Here is a 17,524-nt window from a genome sequence, read left to right as displayed (position 1 = left end):
TGACAGAACTCCAGCAATTGCTTGACCTCTGTACCTGTTTCCCCATCTCAAACCGGAAATGGCAACTCTTGACTCCTGTGAGGATTATGAGTTAATACGTGCAAAATGCTCTGGAAAACACAGCCACTTGGTGCTGGGAATTGTATGTGGTGTGCAGATGGTGCTTCTAAAGCTCTTAGAGTAGCACCTGGCACAGGCTGGCACTCAATGAGCACCCACCACACACCTGGCGTTCAATAAGCACAGAACCACAGGTGCTTAGTGAGCATGTGAACAAAAAAACCAACCCCACAGTGCCGAGGGACACACTGGCACTTTTATATACACAGCGCAAAGTACAGGGTCTCAATAAGAAAATACACTCTGTGCTGAGGTGTACCACCACCACCCTTCAGTACACCCCAGATTAACGACACAGGAAGGAGAACAACCATAAATACAGGAGAGAAGGGAAGGTTAATGCTCTAAGGGGGCAACACAGGCAGAAACACACTGCCGGGAGGACACACAACCTCTTCTTCCCGGGAAAGAGCAATATGGCGCACAAGAAAACAGTAGCCACAACTAAGCCTGTGATGCCTGGCACGGGGCACCTACATGGTTAAGAGGGCAGGGGTGGAGGGGAGAAGGAAGAGAGCAGAGAGAGCTTCCTTTCCTGCTGCAGGCCCGAGGTTGTTCAGTTTACATCCATGGACTCAGATATGGGGTCATAGGCAGGAGGTGCTGGGGGGTCAGATTGGCCAGGCTGGGTCTTGGTTTTCAGACGACTTGCCACGTCCTGGCGTTGATAGAAGAGGACATAGGCGGCCTTGGACTGCAGGGAGAGCACAGGAGTCAGTGTAGACCAGGGTGGAGGGAGGGGCGGGAGAACGGGAGAAGGGGGGACAGAAGTCACACCTCAATCTGATTCTCGGTCACAGGTGAGACGCTGTTGTCATCAAAGTAGTGCCACTGTCCACTGTCCTTGTTGCAGGCGAATGTCGTGTCTGGAAGAGAGGGAGGGTTGTCCTCACCCACCCCTGGCCCCTAAGAGGTGTCCAGGTTTGCGCTCTTACTCCTTCCACCCTGATGACCCCACCACCCAGGGCGTGCCCCTGCCACCTACAGTGTCCATCACGCAGGCCGCCATAATGGTTGGACACGGCAATGAGATCGTATTTGTACAGCTCTGGGGCTGACTCGTCCTGTGGCTTGATGACAAACTCAGAGAAGTCCAAGTCCCTGTGAGTGAGGGGAAGGTTAATACTAGCCTGCCTTGGCCCCACTGCCCGCTGTCCCCCCAGCCAGCCTCCCTGGGCTCCATACCGAATAGGAAACTCCACAAGGGTGTCCAGCTTCTCTCGGGAGAACTTGGTGTAGGAGAAGCGCTTCAGGTGTATAATGAGTGTCTCAGGCAGTGTCCACAGGTCCAGCTTCTTGGTGGCCAGCTGGTGCTGCTTGCAGTTGGGGCAGTACCTGCAGACAGAGCCCGAGTCAGTACAGACACCTGGGCATGCTTTGTAGCAGGTGGCCCTCACGGGCCCTGTCCAGCCCAGAAGTGCTGATCTTATTTCTAGCCTGCTGGTTACTCTAGTTGGCTCTTGACGTGTCATTCAAGGGTTCACCAATTACCTGCTCTATATAAGCTTCTGTACTGGTGGGTATTTTTGTTTGGTTTCTGGCCCAGGAGGCAGTGCTGGCCCTATTTCAGAGGCCACCTCTGGCCCCTCGTTTTCTATTTCACTCGCTCACCAGGCATTCACCGGCTGTCCTGCTCAATCCTTTGGCACTCTGTATTTCTTTTTTTTTTTTTTTTTTTTTTAAATATATTTTATTGATTTTTTACAGAGAGGAAGGGAGAGAGATAGAGAGTCAGAAACATCGATGAGAGAGAAACATCGACCAGCCGCCTCCTGCACATCCCCCACCGGGGATGCGCCCGCAACCCAGGCACATGCCCCTGACCGGAATCGAACCTGGGACCCCCCAGTCCGCAGGCCGACGCTCCATCCACTGAGCCAAACCGGTTTCGGCTGGCACTCTGTATTTCTGTTCCCTTTCTGCTCCAGAGACAGATGCTCTTGTTTCTGAGACCGGCTTGATCTTTTCGGCCCTCTAAGTTTTGTTTATTCTGTAAGGATCTACTGAGCACCCACTGCCCATCCCACACTATTATAACCATTGTCTTCAGCCTCAGGGGGTTTACTCTAACAGATAAGACAAATAGTGACGCAAAAGGGGATCTAGGATGTGACCTCAAGTGGTGTTACTGAGCCAGAAAGCGTAATGCCCAGCCAGGAAGAAAAGAGCACTGGGAGGTCATGGACGGAGGTGACGGGGTGGTAAGAGAACATCTGATAAGCTGACACTGGATAGAAAACCTGAATAAAATGAAGGAGTCCTGGCCAGAACCGGAGGAAGAGCATTCTTGGGAGAAAGAACAGCCCCGGCAAAGGCTCCGAGGTGGGAATACAGTTGGGGTGTTGGTGGCCAGAGTGACACGAGGGTTTGAGTGAGGGGGGCGGGGGGAGAAAGAGGTACATTTAGAGGTAAAGGACCTGGGCAGGCAGTCCCCCCCAGCTAGAGCCCTAGAGGCCAGTCCCTCACCAGGGGTTCTCCTTCTCCAGGGTCTCCATGGTGGTGAAGAGCTCAATGCATTCCTGCAGTCGCACAGGAGCCTTCTTCAGCACATACCCCACGCAGTCATGCTTGACGTAGCCCTACAGTGGGGAGTGGCCCGCGGGTGTGGGCAGATAAAAGAGTGGTTTAGAGCGTGGACTTAAGACAGGAATCTAAGGCCCTAAACAGGAACTCTGTGGTCACAGCTTGAAGGCCTTGGGTGGATGTGTGAAAAGTTAAGGGACAAAGGGACAAAGCTGCAAGTGCCCCCCTCCCCCCCGGGACCTTGTTTACCTCAGCTTCCACCTCGTCATAGTAACGCTTCTTCATCTCTGGGTCCCAGTCGATGGCGATATAGGGCTGGGCTGGGGGTGAGGGAGGTGATCATGGGCCCTGCTACCAAGGAAACCCCCTCCTGAACCCCCCCCTCCCCGCCGCCCCTGGATCGCAGCTGAAGGAGAAACCTTGAGTATCCTCGTTAAAGTTGGAACGGTCACTGGTCCCGTTGGAATTCACCGTTTGCAGGGTGAACAGGTGCTTGCGCCGAGTTCTCTGGGGCCAGTGTGATGGTCCAGGAGAGCTGTCCGTGGGGGCCCGGCTCCCACTAGCGACTCCAGAACTGGGCCCAGCCTGCTCCGGCCCAGGGTCTTGGGAACTGCCCCCAGCCACGTTTCCAGGCTTGGGGATGTTCTTACCACCCTCCACGTCTGCTAGGATAGGGTAGGATGTCAGAGATAGGTGTGTGTGCAGCCGAGTGGGTGAGTGTAGCGACTATCCGGGTAGACTCTATGGGAATCAGGCTTACCCTGACCCCCTCCTCCTAACCCTCCTCCGGCTACCGAATTGCTTATACAAACCCCCATCCTTGCCTAGCCTCGCCTTCTTCCTCACCTTTCTCATCACCATCATCCTCATCATCCGAGCTGGGTCTGGTCACATAGCGTCTATGGAAAGAGCAGGAGACACTCAGGAGGGGCACAGGGCAGGAGGGCAGAGCCCAGCATTGGCTCAGTAGTGTCAATGAAGAGCCCAGAAGGCCTTAGATGACACAGAAGCGCATGAAGACACCACCGGACAACGGAGGACCTGGTGTGCCTCAGGGAAGGAGTGTGGATCTTAAGTGGGATGAGCCCCTGGCAAGCAGACACCTGATCTGCTGTCAATTTCGGGCAGGGAAGGCCTGTGAGGAGTGGATTTGTAAACGTAACATGAGGGAGGGTTAAGCCAGACACCAAGCGCAGTGCTCTGCTAGATTCACTAAGGACTCTGGATTGTAAACCCAATGAAAACCACTGGTAAAAACGCAAGCAAGCAAGCCTGTACGAGGAGAAGACAATGAACACAAGATGAAGTTGTCTGTATTTTGTCCATTTTGTACACCTTGGCATCCCTAGCTCCTAGGAGAGGCGGTGGCCAAGCCAGAGGTTTAGACAAAGCAAAAACCTACATGCTCCTCTCTGGCTGTATGAAGCGTGAGCTTTCTTATCGCCGTGGGTGGGAGATGGTAGCCAAGCAGCTAGACACCAGGTTTCAATTGAGACCCCACCCCCGTCCCCTGAGGGCAAACTCACGAGAGGCGGTATAGCAGGATGTGGTACAGGGCGTCCCAGGAGAGGCGGTCCCGGGGCACGGACACCAGAAGCGGGTGTCCGAAGAGCATGAGGCCATAGTAGGAGGAGTTGTAATCACGGGCTGGGGTACGTTCTCGCAGGTAGATGGGGATCACGACGTCTTCCCTGGTGTTCTCCGTGATAGAAGACCTGCCTGACACCTCGTATCTGCGGGGGTAGACATCTGGTCATGCCCGATCAGGACACCCAAGAGGGACTCTCGCACTCTGACCCAGTCGCTCCACTCACTCACTCACACATCACAGCCTGAAAATACCTTTATATTTTTAATTCTCACCTACTGAGCAAGGCTATTTTTCTCCATTGATTTTTGTCACCCAGTGTTTTGTGCTTTGCAAATGGCTCGATGATTGAAATGGTGCATTATGGGATGTTTCTAAAGTACTTTGGTAATACCAAAGCACTGAGGGAGTGAACAAAAACTTTTATTGACAAAGGGATTTAAAAACCATTTTCTTGCCCTGGCTGAATTTGGCTCAGTGGATAGAGCGTTGGCCTGCAAACTGAAGGGTCCCGGGTTCGATTCCGGTCAGGGCACATGCCCAGGTTGTGGGCTCAATTCAGTGTGGGGCATGCAGGAGGCAGCCGACTGATGATTCACTCTCATCATTGATGTTCCTATCCCTCTCTCCCTCTCCCTTCCTCTCTGAAATCAATAAAAGGTATATCTAAAAAAACACGTTTTCTTTTTGGAAAACACTGTTTGGTTTCAAAGAACTTTTGTACTCATGAACCGCTTTCTATTTTAGTTACCTGAGGATTTTAATGTTTTGAATGTTCTCAGGTTCAGAAAGCATCTAGTGTTTTTGAGGACTGCAGTATGAGAAAGGAGTGCAGGTCAGTGGTACATAGGAGGTGCTCAATAAATGCTGAATAAAATCTCCACTGCTGGCCCCAAGCCCCTGCCCCACTGAAGCATGTGGCCAAAGACTTGTGCAGGGCAGGTGCCTGTCAACTGAATGAGGAGGGGAGAGGGAATGTGATTAAGCAAAAGATATCCCTGAGGAGCCCCAATCGCCCTGGGCCCCTCACTCACATGAATATATCGTCTCGATCCAGGATGGTACTCAGAGACTCATCCAGCTGGAAGATCTTATAAAAGCGGTGACTGAACACATCGGCTACCATCATCTGGGAACAGGATGCCGCGAAGGGGCTGGTCAGTCTGGGCCTCCCTCCACAGGCCCTCCGACCTCCCTGTCCCTGAATCCCATCCTCCCTCCCTCCCTCCACTCGCAGAGCCTCACTCACTCTTTCCGGTGAGACACCAGTGTGCTTGGCCAGGGCCATGCACAAGTCCGAGATTTTGCCTTTCTTGGGGACGACGAGCCGGTGCTGTGGGAGAAACAGTACCACAAAAGAGCAGGAGAGCATGTAGGGAGTTAGTGCAGGAACCTTGAGGCATGGCGGAGTAATCAGAGGAGCTGACTACACGTCCCTCATTATGTCCCCATGTCACCATACCTGTTCTGGCTTGCGGCGGGGGTCCATAGAGACAAAGAAGACCTCCATGACCCTCTTGTGGCTGACAGGCAGTGGGACACTGAGGTAGCAGAAGGGGTCAAAGGTCACAGATACGTTGCCACAATCAGGGCACACCAGCGTGGACTTGAAGAGTCCGTGGAAAGTGTCCACAATCACAGAATCGTTCCGCCGTTTGTGGTTCTGCCAGGCCTCCACAGCGACCTCCTGTTGACAGCATCATGGTGGGTGGCGGAGCTTGCTCGGTGTAGGGGAGCCATGGTTTGGGGTGATGTGCATGGGGTTAAAGTTAAGTTAGGGCCTCAGGTAAAGTTCAGAGGCAGGTTTATGGCCAGGGGCCAGGGCTGTCTGGAGCCTTTGCTGTCAGGGCTGGGGTTTGTTTTCTGCAGCAGACTGGGTGGGGGTTAACTTTGGGTTGGACGCAGGGGGCAGATATGGTGTTGGAACCAAGGTTGGGACTGAGGTTTGAGTTGGGGGTGGGGTGTAGGACAACCTAAGAGAAGTCAGAGAAGCCCTGAGGGAGAGGCCCTAGTGGCTTTAATGGGGCTCAGAATGGGGGGCCCTCAGGAGCACCTACTTGATCAGGCCGCCCAGCGGCATCACACTGCTCCACGTACTCCTTCTTCTTGACACGATTGAGGTCCTCATGTAGCCCATCCAGAAGGAATGATAGCAGCTCCTGCGAGTCGTGCTGCTGGTAGCCCAGAAACTGGGATGCAAAGTGGCCGACCTTGGTCTGAGAAGACGGACAGGGCCGGCAGTGCAAGAGGTTAGTTAGGAGTCAAGGGAAGTGTGCGCGCGCGCATGCGCAAAGGAGTGGGGCGGGGGGAGGCAGCCCAGGGCTGAATCGCACCTTGAACACATTGGGCACAATGGAGCGGTGGCGGCCGGACCAGGCCTGCTTCACCAGATCCGCATAGGCCTCTGCAATCTCACCCTTCATGCCCAGCGGGTTGCAGAAGTTGAGCTCATCCAGGTAGCGGTTTTTGAGGAAGTACTCGGTGAGCTGGGGCACATTGCTGAGGCACTGCAGGGGCAGGGGCAGGGGCAGGGCCAAGGGAGTGAGGTGGAAAAGAGGAGAGAGAGGTGACCGAGGTAGGAACCGAGAAAAGGAAGTGAGAAGGGGGAGGAGAGAGAAGGGGCAGAGGGATGGATGAGAGAAGGAAAGGTGTAGGAGTAGGAGAGAATGCAGTGACAAGAGGGAGAAGGAGGAGGAAAGCAGGAGGCGAGTGCAAGAGAAGCTATTGATGTTTCAGGAAGGAACGTGAACATGTGAGGTCAGACTTGTGGCCCCTTGCCCTGACGACCCTGTCCTCAGTCCCCACGGCTTGAAGCCCAGCCTTGTGGCTGTGCCCGTCATAGCCCTAATGGCCCTACCTGCAGGGCCGAGTTCATGAAGCATGTGTTGCCCAGGTTGGTGAGGCCACAGATGCCTGGCTGGCCGTGGAATTCCTCCTCCTCCTTTGTCGCGCTGCTCCTGTGGTGGATGAGAAACTGTCAGCTGAGGGCCTACTACATGCAGGTGAACCGTGCTCAGGGACTCCATTGTTCTGCCTACTGTGGGACCCCGCTCTGGACCAGACATCCCAAGGGCTTACCCAGCGCGTGTCTGTTGGCTGGGCCAGGTGCCATCCTTGCTTCGGGTCTCCATGACGACCAACTGGTTGGAGGAAGAGAAAGAGAAACGGGAAAGGCCGATGGGCACCTAGCCCTCACCTCCCCGTCTGAGCACCGCTGGGGAGCAGACAAGCCCTCCCCACCCTTACCTGCCCGGACTTGAGAGAAGCGGTGCGCAGTGACACACGTGTGTTGCACAATCTCTCAAAGGAGCCCTCTGCGTTCTTGACCCAAAGCCGTGTCTCTTCCTGGGGGCTCACCACGAACTGATCTTGAGCGGTACGCAAAACTAGGTCTGGAGAGTGAAAGGACACATTTGAGGTCATCCTGGGATCCCGAATAATCAACCCATCTTGGCCCCAGACCCCGCCTCATCCCCACAGACCCTGGTCAAAACCTTGTGTCCTAATCAACCTCCATGGCTGACCCATACTCAGGACTTGAGACACACAGCAGATACCCTCTGCCACACCTGCGCCACTGCTAGAGGCAGCTCACATACCTTTGGGACCTCTCAGGCCTTCTGCCCACCTGACCAATGCCTTCTCAGTCCTTTGAAATCTGCCCTGTGCTCAGTCTGCACAGCGGAACCCCATGCATTGTTAGGTCACCGAGCTATGACCCAGGGCTTGGAAGTCCAACTCACTCATGACCCTTAGACTCACCAATGGAATCTGTTTGGCTGAATTCAGCGGTGTGAGTTTTGTCCATATCACTGTGCTGGGCAAGCAGCAGTTCTACTGGGTACACTTCGACCTCACAGTTGCCACGCCAATCTACAACCTGGCAGGGTGGAAGAGCACACACAGTGTACCCACACCACACACACGTGCATAAAAACCTCTGAGGTCAGAGGGGCACAGGCAAACACACAGGGGATACACCAGACACCTGTATAATGACCTATGAAGGGAGAGGAGTGCGGGCACAGGTGTATCTATACAGTACATGTGGAAACACATGTACACACATGGATCTGGACCCATCTCGGGCTCATAAGGCCTTCCTTCTACCCCCTCCCTCCAAATCTACCTCCTAGCACCCTCCCCACCCACTATACCTTGCGTTCAATGGGCGGTTGGCCATGCTCTAGGCCATACCAGCTGACCAGGAGAGTCCAAGCAGTGGAAGAGAGCAGCACATAGTCCTCACCTTCCACCAGTCCCTTCTTGAGTTGCCAGTTTATGTTGTCTGTGGGGGGCAGGGGGAGGTGGCAGAGGAAGAATCAGGGAAGGAAAGTGATGAGTAATCTGGCCATGTCACCAATAACCTAACAGAGAAGGGGCTATGATCATTTGTAGGGACAAAAGGGAAAAGAATTCCAGGGCTAGGCTGCTATAGGGAGGCAGAGGCCTGGTACCTTCAAAGAGTTTAGCATTATTGATACAGCCAGGGATGGTGCTGGGGTCTTCGTCTCCTTCCCGCACGTACACTTCCCACTGTTTGTACCAGTCAAGATCCACAAGGAACCTAGACCAGAGAAGTAATAGGGTGTCACATGGTTGTCTGGGGGTTAGTTTTACCACTTCCCAAGGTTATCAGACTAAAAGTACCAACACATTATAAATCAAGACAAGTTTCATACATCCCTGAAACGGACACAACGTTATATGTCAATTATATCTCAATTAAAAAGAAATTCCTCCTAGAATTCAAATTAAAAAAAGTTTCAGCATCATACAAAACTCAGAAGCAGAACTTACTCAGTGAAACTCAGATTTAGGTATCTAACTTAAAAATGTTTTTAATTTATTGATTTGAGAGACAGAGACAGGAAGGGAGAAAGAAAAACATCAATCTGTTGTTCCATGTATTTATGCATTCATTGATTGATTCTTGTATGTGCCCTGACCAGGGATAGAACCGGAAACCTTGGCGTTTTGGGATGCACTAACCAATGGAACAACCCGGCCAGGGTGAGATTACCTAATTTCTTAGGATGCTAGAAGATATTTGATTAATAAAAGATGTGCTCAAAAAAGGGAAAAACACCACACCCACAGTGCTGGGGAAACATGAGATTTTATTATAGAATAAACAATAATTCATTAGACTGTGGTGTAACACAGTTAAGTTAGGCTCAAAAAACAAATTATTTGCAGCTAATGTTATTAGGTGTTAGCCCTTCATTAATTGTGCAGTGTTTGTAACAAGCCAAAAATGGAGACAAAAATCTTCAGCCAATAAATGGATTAGTAAACTGGAAATCTGCTCAGAAACTGAAAAAAATTTTAAATGCTAAAAGAACCATAAGGTTTTCTTCAAAGATCACATATCACCATTTTTCATCATTTTCATATTTAGAATTTCTTTTGGCTTTATAATACATCTGAGCTTATGGTGATTAGCTCACTTTTTAAAACACCGTGGTAAAAGACATATAACAAAATTTACTATCTGAACCACTGTTAAGTATACAGCTGCGTCAGGTATTTTACAGGAGGAACTTTCATATGCGCTGTTAGGTTAAACAGTTAGGACTGATGGCATCTGCCTTTATAAAATGTCCTGAGAAATTTTCCAGTCTGAAAAATAGCTGACATATATTAAGTGTAAAATAAACATTAACTGTTACTGTTCAATCCCAGGGCTTGAACATAAAAGCTCATGTACATACAGACACACAATCCCTGCTCCCCCCGCCCCCCAGCAAACCTGCTCAGCGATGGTATTTCTGACACATAAAAGGCTGTCCTAAGTATTTAACAGCCTCAAATAAACACTTTTAGAGAAATTACAAAACTGATGAAAAATATGTAATGCTTATTGGTAGTTTTCCAGCAATTTAACCCTATAAAGGGGATTCTTTAAAATGGCTACTTTCCTTTGTTTACAGTTTATAAAAGGATTAGTGAGGTGGGGGATGGAGTAGTAGAAAAAATCCTGGGATAGTCACAAGTGGCTGTCTGAATAGGCAACCATTTCTGTGGGTTCCCCCCACCCCCGCCCCACAAACCCTGCACTTCATTCCTGCCAAAGACACACACCCTCCCCACCCCGTGGCTCCTGCCACAAACCTCCCTCCCATCACTGACCCTACATCCTTTCCCTTCGTGGTTTTCATTGCCTCCATTGACAGTCTATGAGACTTTCAATACAAAAGGAGAAATTATTCAACTTTTTTTTAAAAAGCAGATTTTCAAGGAAAATTAACATTCAAGCCACTCTTTTTTTAAAAAAATATTTTTATTGATTTTTCACAGAGAGGAAGGGAGAAGGCTAGAGAGCCAGAAACATCGATGAGAGAGAAACATTGATTGGCCGCCTCCTACACACCCCCCTACTGGGGATGTGCCCACAACCAAGGCACATGCCCCTGACCGGAATCGAACCCGGGACCCCTCAGTCCACAGGCCGACGCTCCATCCACTGAGCCAAACTGGTCAGGGCAAAGCCACTCTTTATAGAGGTAAGCAAAACCACCAGACCTGGCTACACCCTGAATTTCTAAAGGCTTCAAAGAAGACTGAAGTTCTACACCCTGAATTTCTAAAGGCTTCAAAGAAGACTGAAGTTTTACACAAATTACTATCATGTTCCTTTAATTGAAAGACACTTAAAATTTTTTTTAACATCTCTGAAATTGGGATGTCTCATGATGTTGTCAGCCCAGGTGGCAGTCATACAGAGTTATCATTGTTTGATTGAAAAGTACCCACATTGTTATATCTACTTCTAGGTATTAAGATTTTTCTGGGGGGGATGCTATTGTAAATGGCCTCCTTTAAAGTTTAATTTTCTAATTTGTTATGGCTAGTATACAGAGATACAACTGATCTTGCTGAAGTCACTTCTGTTTACTTGTGCTTCCTCAAATTTGTTGAAATGCCATGAAATATGTGCTTATGGAAATAAATTATTGAACAAGATTCCCTGTCCTCCAGTTTTCTCTTGTGTCTAGACAAAATTAAATTGGTTATTTTGGTTAAGATAATAATTGACATAATTTGTTAATATACTAGGTACAATAATTACGAGAAACAGAAATATGGATATAAATTAAGAGACATGATTAACTTGTTCAGATGGCAAATGTAATATTACGTTGTTCTGAATTTATTATTTATATATGTGCACAAGCCTAAATATATATATAAAGGCATACAAATAAATCCTTTACTGTAAGTTGTTACATGAACATATCAAAAGAGAAAAATTAGAATTTAGGCGTTTTTCTGTAAAATGACATTAATTTACACCCAGATTAGAAATCCCTTTTTTGTTACCAAATTATTAACTCTTGGTGTTTTCAGCTCACTAAAAAAAATACCTTAACTCATTTTTAAGAGATGCCTTGCTTGAAATATAAGTTCTTAGTAATCTTTGCTGCTTATCATTGTGTTTTTACAAAGTTTACTATAATATTTTTTGTCTTTACTTCAACTTATATCTTGTCTTTTTTAACAACTATTCTTGATTTGTTCTCAAATTTAGGCTCCAAATTGAGAATAATGACACTGTTAAATGGTCTTTTATGACTAAAGATCTCTGGGAGATAACAAAGATTTGTTCCTTTCACTCTATGAAAGGAATGACAATAGGCATAATTAGGTTTATCTAAAATTCTCCAAAAATTTGACTAATTTACATTTTTTAGAAAAGCTCTTTCATCTTTCAAACTTAATATTTTAAAAAATGACAAAACAAAAAGTATATCTTCCTAGGTTAATTATACTTACATATATAATTAGATATGCTAATATAAATCTTTTCCAATAACTGCATACTTTTAAGCTAAAAAGCATACTCATGCTCAAGCAACAAAGACTGGTACAGTGACTGTCTAGCAAAAGATTCCCCCCCTTCCAGGATTCTAGATTCACAAATCCTCTTCCCCTTTTGGTTCATGAAAAGTCTGAACAAGCACTTAATTACAAAAGAATTAGAACCAGTCGCCAAGGCATATCCTAGCTTGTATAAGAGCTATAGCGGCAATTGGCAAACCAAGCATGTGAAATTTTCAGTCAATTTAGCTCTTAGGGTCTTCATTAAATGAATGATTCCCCTATGCTCTGCAGCTTTCTCCATTGACAGAATAACCTCAACGTTTCTAGGATAGTCCTTATCTTCAATGAACACGCTGCTTTCCCTTCACAATCACTATCTTTAACACTGAATCCAACCACCCTCCTTCGTTTACCTGAACAAAGAACCCCATGCTTGCTTACCTGTTAGGAAATTACCCACCCTGCACAGACCTCTACAGACCCCCTCCCACTCCCCTTTCCCTGATTTAATTACGTTTGTGGATGGCTCATCCTCATAAAGAAAAACGAGAATTTGCCAAGGAAGCTAGACTATACCAGAGATTTGAATTTACTCTTAAAATGTAAGCTTCTCTTAGAAATGCAATCAGTTCCGATGGCCAAATTAATTGCTCCTGTTCACATCAGCCAGCTGGCAAAAAACAGAAGGTACAAATATTAATAGCGACATGAGGTATATGATTTGGGTAGGTTAGTTCACGATTTCGAAATGCTTTCTAAACACCAATTTCCTGACCGCTGCAGCAAACCTCTAGAAAATGGATGGCAAATTAAAGAACCTTGAGATGCTTTGCTCTCACCTAAGGAGGTAAAGCATAAAAAAAAGGCAGTTAAGAAAAACCGCTTCATATTATCCACCATAGAAGAGATAAACTGGCTTTAATACTGAGCCAACATTGGTGGGGTAACTGTTTTTGACAGAATATTAATTTTTAAATTCCCGTAACATAATTAACCATTTAAAAAACGAACAATACAGCAAGCAATTCGTACATTTGCAATGTGGCGCAACCACCACCTCTAATTCCAAGATATTTTCAACACCCCCCAAAAGGAAACCCCGAACACCTCCAAAGGGCTACAAAAAACGGTCCAGTTATTGTTGCTGATTGTCAGCATGGATGGAGGTTTTTCCTTGCTGGAAAGCTATAGCATAATGATTAAAAAAGATTTTGCTCACTTTTGTATTCCCGATTTCGGGAATCTCGAGTTTCTCTCTCCAGGGAAGAGGAGTGGAGAGTTTTACCAGCACCGTGATTCAGGATCTCTGCCAGACGCGCACACCTCCCTGCAGAGGCCGTCGGGTGAGAGCGCGCTCGAACCTGAGCGCCCGCTCAATGCGCTCCAGGAACAACAGCCAGAGTCCAATATGGCCGGATGGAGAGTGAGGGGGAGGGTACCCGGGAGAGTGAGAACTCCGAGCGCGGGCTCAGCCTCCAGCCATACAGCCTTGCAAGGCACTGGGAGGATTTGAGCGCCTGCACGCAGGAGACGGGGCGCTGTTAAAACGCTGAGTAACGGATGGCCAAAAATGATGTTCTTTAAAGAATTACTGCCTATGCAGAGACAAAAATCGTACCTTTACAATGGAGAAATCGGGCAGATAGCACCTTCACCAAGTGATCAAGGACAACGTCACCAATGACGCCATGTGGATACCAGGTCCCACCCGATACGAGGCACACGGTATGCAGCCAATACAATTTCATATGGAGTCTCCACAAAATGAAAACTCGCACCACAAATACTATTTTTTTTTTACCACAAATACTATTTATGAATGCATCGAGTGGTGGAAAAACATTAAATTAAGAATTCAGGAGGGGGGGTCATTTGCGAGGCGCACAGAAGTAAAGGCAAAGTCCGAATCTTAACCTGCGTGTTGAATTAAAAATTGTTTTATTGTTCAAGATTTTTATTTTGAAATGCTCCGAAGAACTGCAAAAACAATACAAACACTTCCCGTACACCCCTCATCCCGATATCCCAAATTTAACATTTTACTTTCAACTATTTGAGAGTAAGTTGCTTACATGATGGGAGCCCTAAATATTTTGGCGTGTACTACTAAGATACTCTCTTTCATAACCACGCCACAATTATTGAAAGCAAAAAACTAACAGTACTAATATCTAAACTGCAGAACTAGTCAAATTTCGCCCGTTTTCCCATGAACATCTTTTACAGTAAAAGAGAGAATTTTATGAGGAAAAAGCCCCGAGTTTTAATATTTTTCTGCTCCAGGATCCAATCCACGATCACACATTAAAGTTAGTTATTATGACTCGTTAAATACCCCATTAATTCCCTCAATCTTGAATAGTTCTTCATCTTTTGTCTTTCGCGACCTTGAAATTTTTGCATCTCACCGGCCGTTTTACCAAATAAACGTTTCATACAACCTGTTTAGGGCTTACGTAGTTCACGATTTAAAAATCGACATGCCACTCTGCGAGAGAAAAAAAAAACCCAGCCCAGAAACAGTACACTGCAAACACGGGTTAGCAATTAAATCAGTAAAACAAGGCGATTTATGGAGATATTCATTGACATGTTTAAAAAAATAGCTTTTTTTAACATGATGACGCAAACAAAACAGTACTGAAACCGAAAACAAATGTAACATGGAAGGCCCCTCCCGTGCCAATCACCTGCACCTTCTCCGGTCCTGGGAAGGAGGCCTCCGCCGGCGGCAAAAACCTCTCCGCGTCACAGACTTCGCTCATCCGAAGACGCCATTTTCTGCTTCAGCGGCACCAGCTCCCGCGCCCGCAGTCTCGCTCGGCCTCAGGCCACGCCCCCGCCTGCGTCACGAGCCTCGTTCCCAGGCGCGGGCTCCCCGCTCCCGCCCAGAGCCGTTGGGCTCGGATTTCGCTCTTCGGACTGACGTCACCGCCTGGCCACGCGGGGCCTTCAGGACCGCCCCCCAGAGCCACGTGACGCCACAAACCGGCCTCCGCCGCGGAGACCGCCCCCTTCCCAGGCTCCCGGCGCCATTGCGCAGGCCCGGGCCCACCTCCTCGGCCGTGTCTTCTCAGGCCCGTTTCTGTACAACCAATCGCACGCAGTTCTCAGGCGTGAGGCTCCGCCACAGGCCCTGCCTCTTTCCCAGATCAGTCACTCCATTCACAAGCACTTCCCCGCCCCTTATTCTCCGCCGCGCAGCCACTCCCCCGCCCCCACAGCAGCTCTGTGCACCTCCGCGCCATCCCCACCACAGCCAGCACCCCCCGCCCCCGCCCCATGCCCCCCGAGCCAGGCTCGCAGCTCAGCCTCACCAGCTTTCGCCGCCCCGCATTCGACGCGCCCGCCCAGTGTCGCTATTCTCGATATAGCCCCACTGGCTGTCCGGGTCTGGTATGGCTTCGCGCTGGGGCTCTCCATCTTTAGCCTCAGGAGGCGAGCTCCCTCCGACCGCCGCCATCGCCACTCGCCCTCTCCTCAGCCCCCTCAGTGGGAGATAGGAAGTGGCCCCTCAACCGCCACTTCCGGATTCTGGTCCCGGAAACGGAAAGGGAGCCCCCTACTCCGCTATTGGAAATGGACCCCCGCGGTGAGGCGAGTCCAAGGGTTAGATGGCCTTGGACCGAGGGCGGGGTCTCTGCGATCAGTGAATAGGCAGGGAGCTTTTTAAAAAAGACAAAGGTGTTTTGTGGGATTCTAACGCCATGTTGAGTCCAGGCAAGCGGTTGTTTGGAATGTGGAGGCAGAGTTCTCCCGGGTGGACGAGGATATACTGCGGAGTGCCCAAAGGCACACAAAGGTTCCCGGTCTTATCTGGTCCGTGGTCTGCTAGGAACCGCGGGTCCCTTACCTTGGGAGCGACGTTTTTCTTAACATGACCAAAATGCCCTTCCTTCAATGCACTACTCTTCTCGTCCCTCAAAACCCAATACAAAACAGGTCACCACTTCCAGGGCGCCACCCAGGCCTGCGGGCCACTTCCCTGCCGGAACTAGATTCTAATCTAGACAAATATGTTGAAGACAAGTCAGCCCCAGGCCCTGTATATCTGTAGGTAGTTACAGCAATAACTAGAAATAGTCTTGTTTTATTGCAGGTATTTAGGCAGCAGATAACATCACCTGGCGGAGCAAGCTGAAGGCCAAAAATATTCACTCACTTTGCCCCAGCTAGTATGCAGAACTGTATTCCTGAGCTGTGACCTTAAACACCAGGCCAGAGTTTCTCAAACTAGGCTTTCCACGGTTCAGGAGACCCTAAGGGAGTTCACAAAGTCAAAACTATTTTCACTATCATTCTCTCTCGAATATGCGGTGGAATTTTCTGGGGACTACATGACATAAGCCAAAAAAAAAAAAGCTTTTTGAATGTCAACTTTTATAAAAGGATCCCAAGATCAAGTTTAATAACCACTGCAGTAGTCTAGGTTTTCTCAGCCTAGGCACTGTTGGCCTTTCTCCATTGTGAGCAGCATTGTAGGATGTTTTGCTGCGTCCCTGGCCCCTACTCACTATAGATACCAGTAGCACTCCTCAGTTGGGACAACCAAGTGTCCCCTGGGGGAAGGGCAGGATTATCTCCCATTCAGAACCACTGCTCTAGGCTATTCCATCCTTCTCTCTGCCAGGGCTCTTGGCCCTACCTGTTGGTGGTAACTTCCATCTTTCAATTATAGTTGACATTCAATACTTTATTAGTTTCAGGTGTATGTTGGTCCCTCTGGCTCCCTGCATCTACCTTTCTATTGGCTATCCCCACATGATCATCAAACTCCCCAAATCAGGCTCATGATTCTGGGTCTGTTCCAGTAACTTCCTTCACTTCACCACCCATTCCCACAGGACACAACTCCACCCCCCCCCCCCCAATACACAATGTCATCATTTACTTCTGTCCCGTTAACCTCTTTGTGGCAGGGATTCTTTATTACTGTGATTCTAGCCCTCTGCCCACACCTGGCATAGGTGAGGGGTCACAACTGTTGTGCAAACTGAGAAAAGGGAGCAGCCCTTTCACCTGGGGTGGTCCCCAGAGTGTCATTTTAGTTTGGCACTTGGCACATTGCTCAAGCCCAGCTGCATCTTCTCTGAATTGACTCTTTTCATTGCCCCACTGCAGACTCCCCCTCCCCATTTACCTGGGTAGCCTGGCCTCCCTCCCCAGACCTGGACTGGATTGCTCTGCCTTCCAGAGGCCAACCTCTGCCCACATCAATGACCCTGCCACTTCCCAGAGCAGTTGTGTGAACTCTAACCTTTCCAGGATCATTTCACCCACATCTCACCAGGGTTTCCATTACTTCCTAGATACCATCCTCTGTTCAGCCTGCCTTACCTGCTTCAATTCAGAGTTCCACTGTTGCATGTGCAACCCCTCAGATGCCTTTTCTAGAATCATGACGTGTCCCTGACCCACTCCCGGTGCTCTCCTAGACAGCGGGGACCAGGTACGAATTCGCCAAGGTCC

The 17,524-nt window shown here is 48.8% G+C and overlaps 1 protein-coding gene across 4 annotated transcripts; it reads right to left on the bottom strand.

Annotated features, from left to right (window-relative positions):
* Window positions 1-294: 294 nt before the first annotated feature.
* Window positions 295-17,429, bottom strand: USP11 (ubiquitin specific peptidase 11). Of its 4 annotated transcripts, none has more exons than XM_036303927.1 (21): window positions 15,373-17,429; window positions 8,689-8,798; window positions 8,389-8,519; window positions 7,994-8,111; window positions 7,478-7,623; window positions 7,310-7,371; window positions 7,089-7,188; window positions 6,565-6,738; window positions 6,289-6,447; window positions 5,694-5,918; window positions 5,481-5,564; window positions 5,266-5,360; window positions 4,170-4,376; window positions 3,490-3,542; window positions 3,063-3,308; window positions 2,893-2,963; window positions 2,587-2,699; window positions 1,306-1,455; window positions 1,106-1,221; window positions 898-986; window positions 295-814 (listed from the first exon to the last, which is right to left on the bottom strand). In XM_036303927.1, the coding sequence occupies exons 1-21, from the start codon at window positions 15,516-15,518 to the stop codon at window positions 677-679; spliced, it is 2,733 nt and encodes a 910-aa protein (XP_036159820.1). In that variant the 5' UTR covers window positions 15,519-17,429; the 3' UTR covers window positions 295-676. The 4 variants fall into 4 exon arrangements, with proteins under 4 accessions (XP_036159820.1, XP_036159821.1, XP_036159822.1 ...); XM_036303928.1 differs by having other exon boundaries at window positions 3,063-3,305; XM_036303929.1 differs by lacking the exon at window positions 15,373-17,429 and adding an exon at window positions 14,746-15,252.
* Window positions 17,430-17,524: the final 95 nt, after the last annotated feature.

The sequence above is a fragment of the Myotis myotis genome, unplaced genomic scaffold, assembly GCF_014108235.1.
Source record: "Myotis myotis isolate mMyoMyo1 unplaced genomic scaffold, mMyoMyo1.p scaffold_m19_p_4, whole genome shotgun sequence".
NCBI classification, from domain to species: Eukaryota; Metazoa; Chordata; class Mammalia; order Chiroptera; family Vespertilionidae; genus Myotis; species Myotis myotis.
The sequence above is the reverse complement of the archived record's forward strand: the minus strand, read 5'-3'. Positions and strand labels throughout refer to the sequence as shown.

Coding starts and splice junctions, on each gene's coding strand:
- USP11 (XM_036303927.1), bottom strand. CDS start 15,518: ATGGCGGCGGTCGGAGGGAGCTCGCCTCCTGAGGCTAAAGATGGAGAG. Junction 3,309..3,489: donor GGATGATGGTGATGAGAAAG/GTGAGGAAGAAG, acceptor ACCCTATCCTAG/CAGACGTGGAGGGTGGTAAG. Junction 815..897: donor TGACCGAGAATCAGATTGAG/GTGTGACTTCTG, acceptor CTCTCCCTGCAG/TCCAAGGCCGCCTATGTCCT.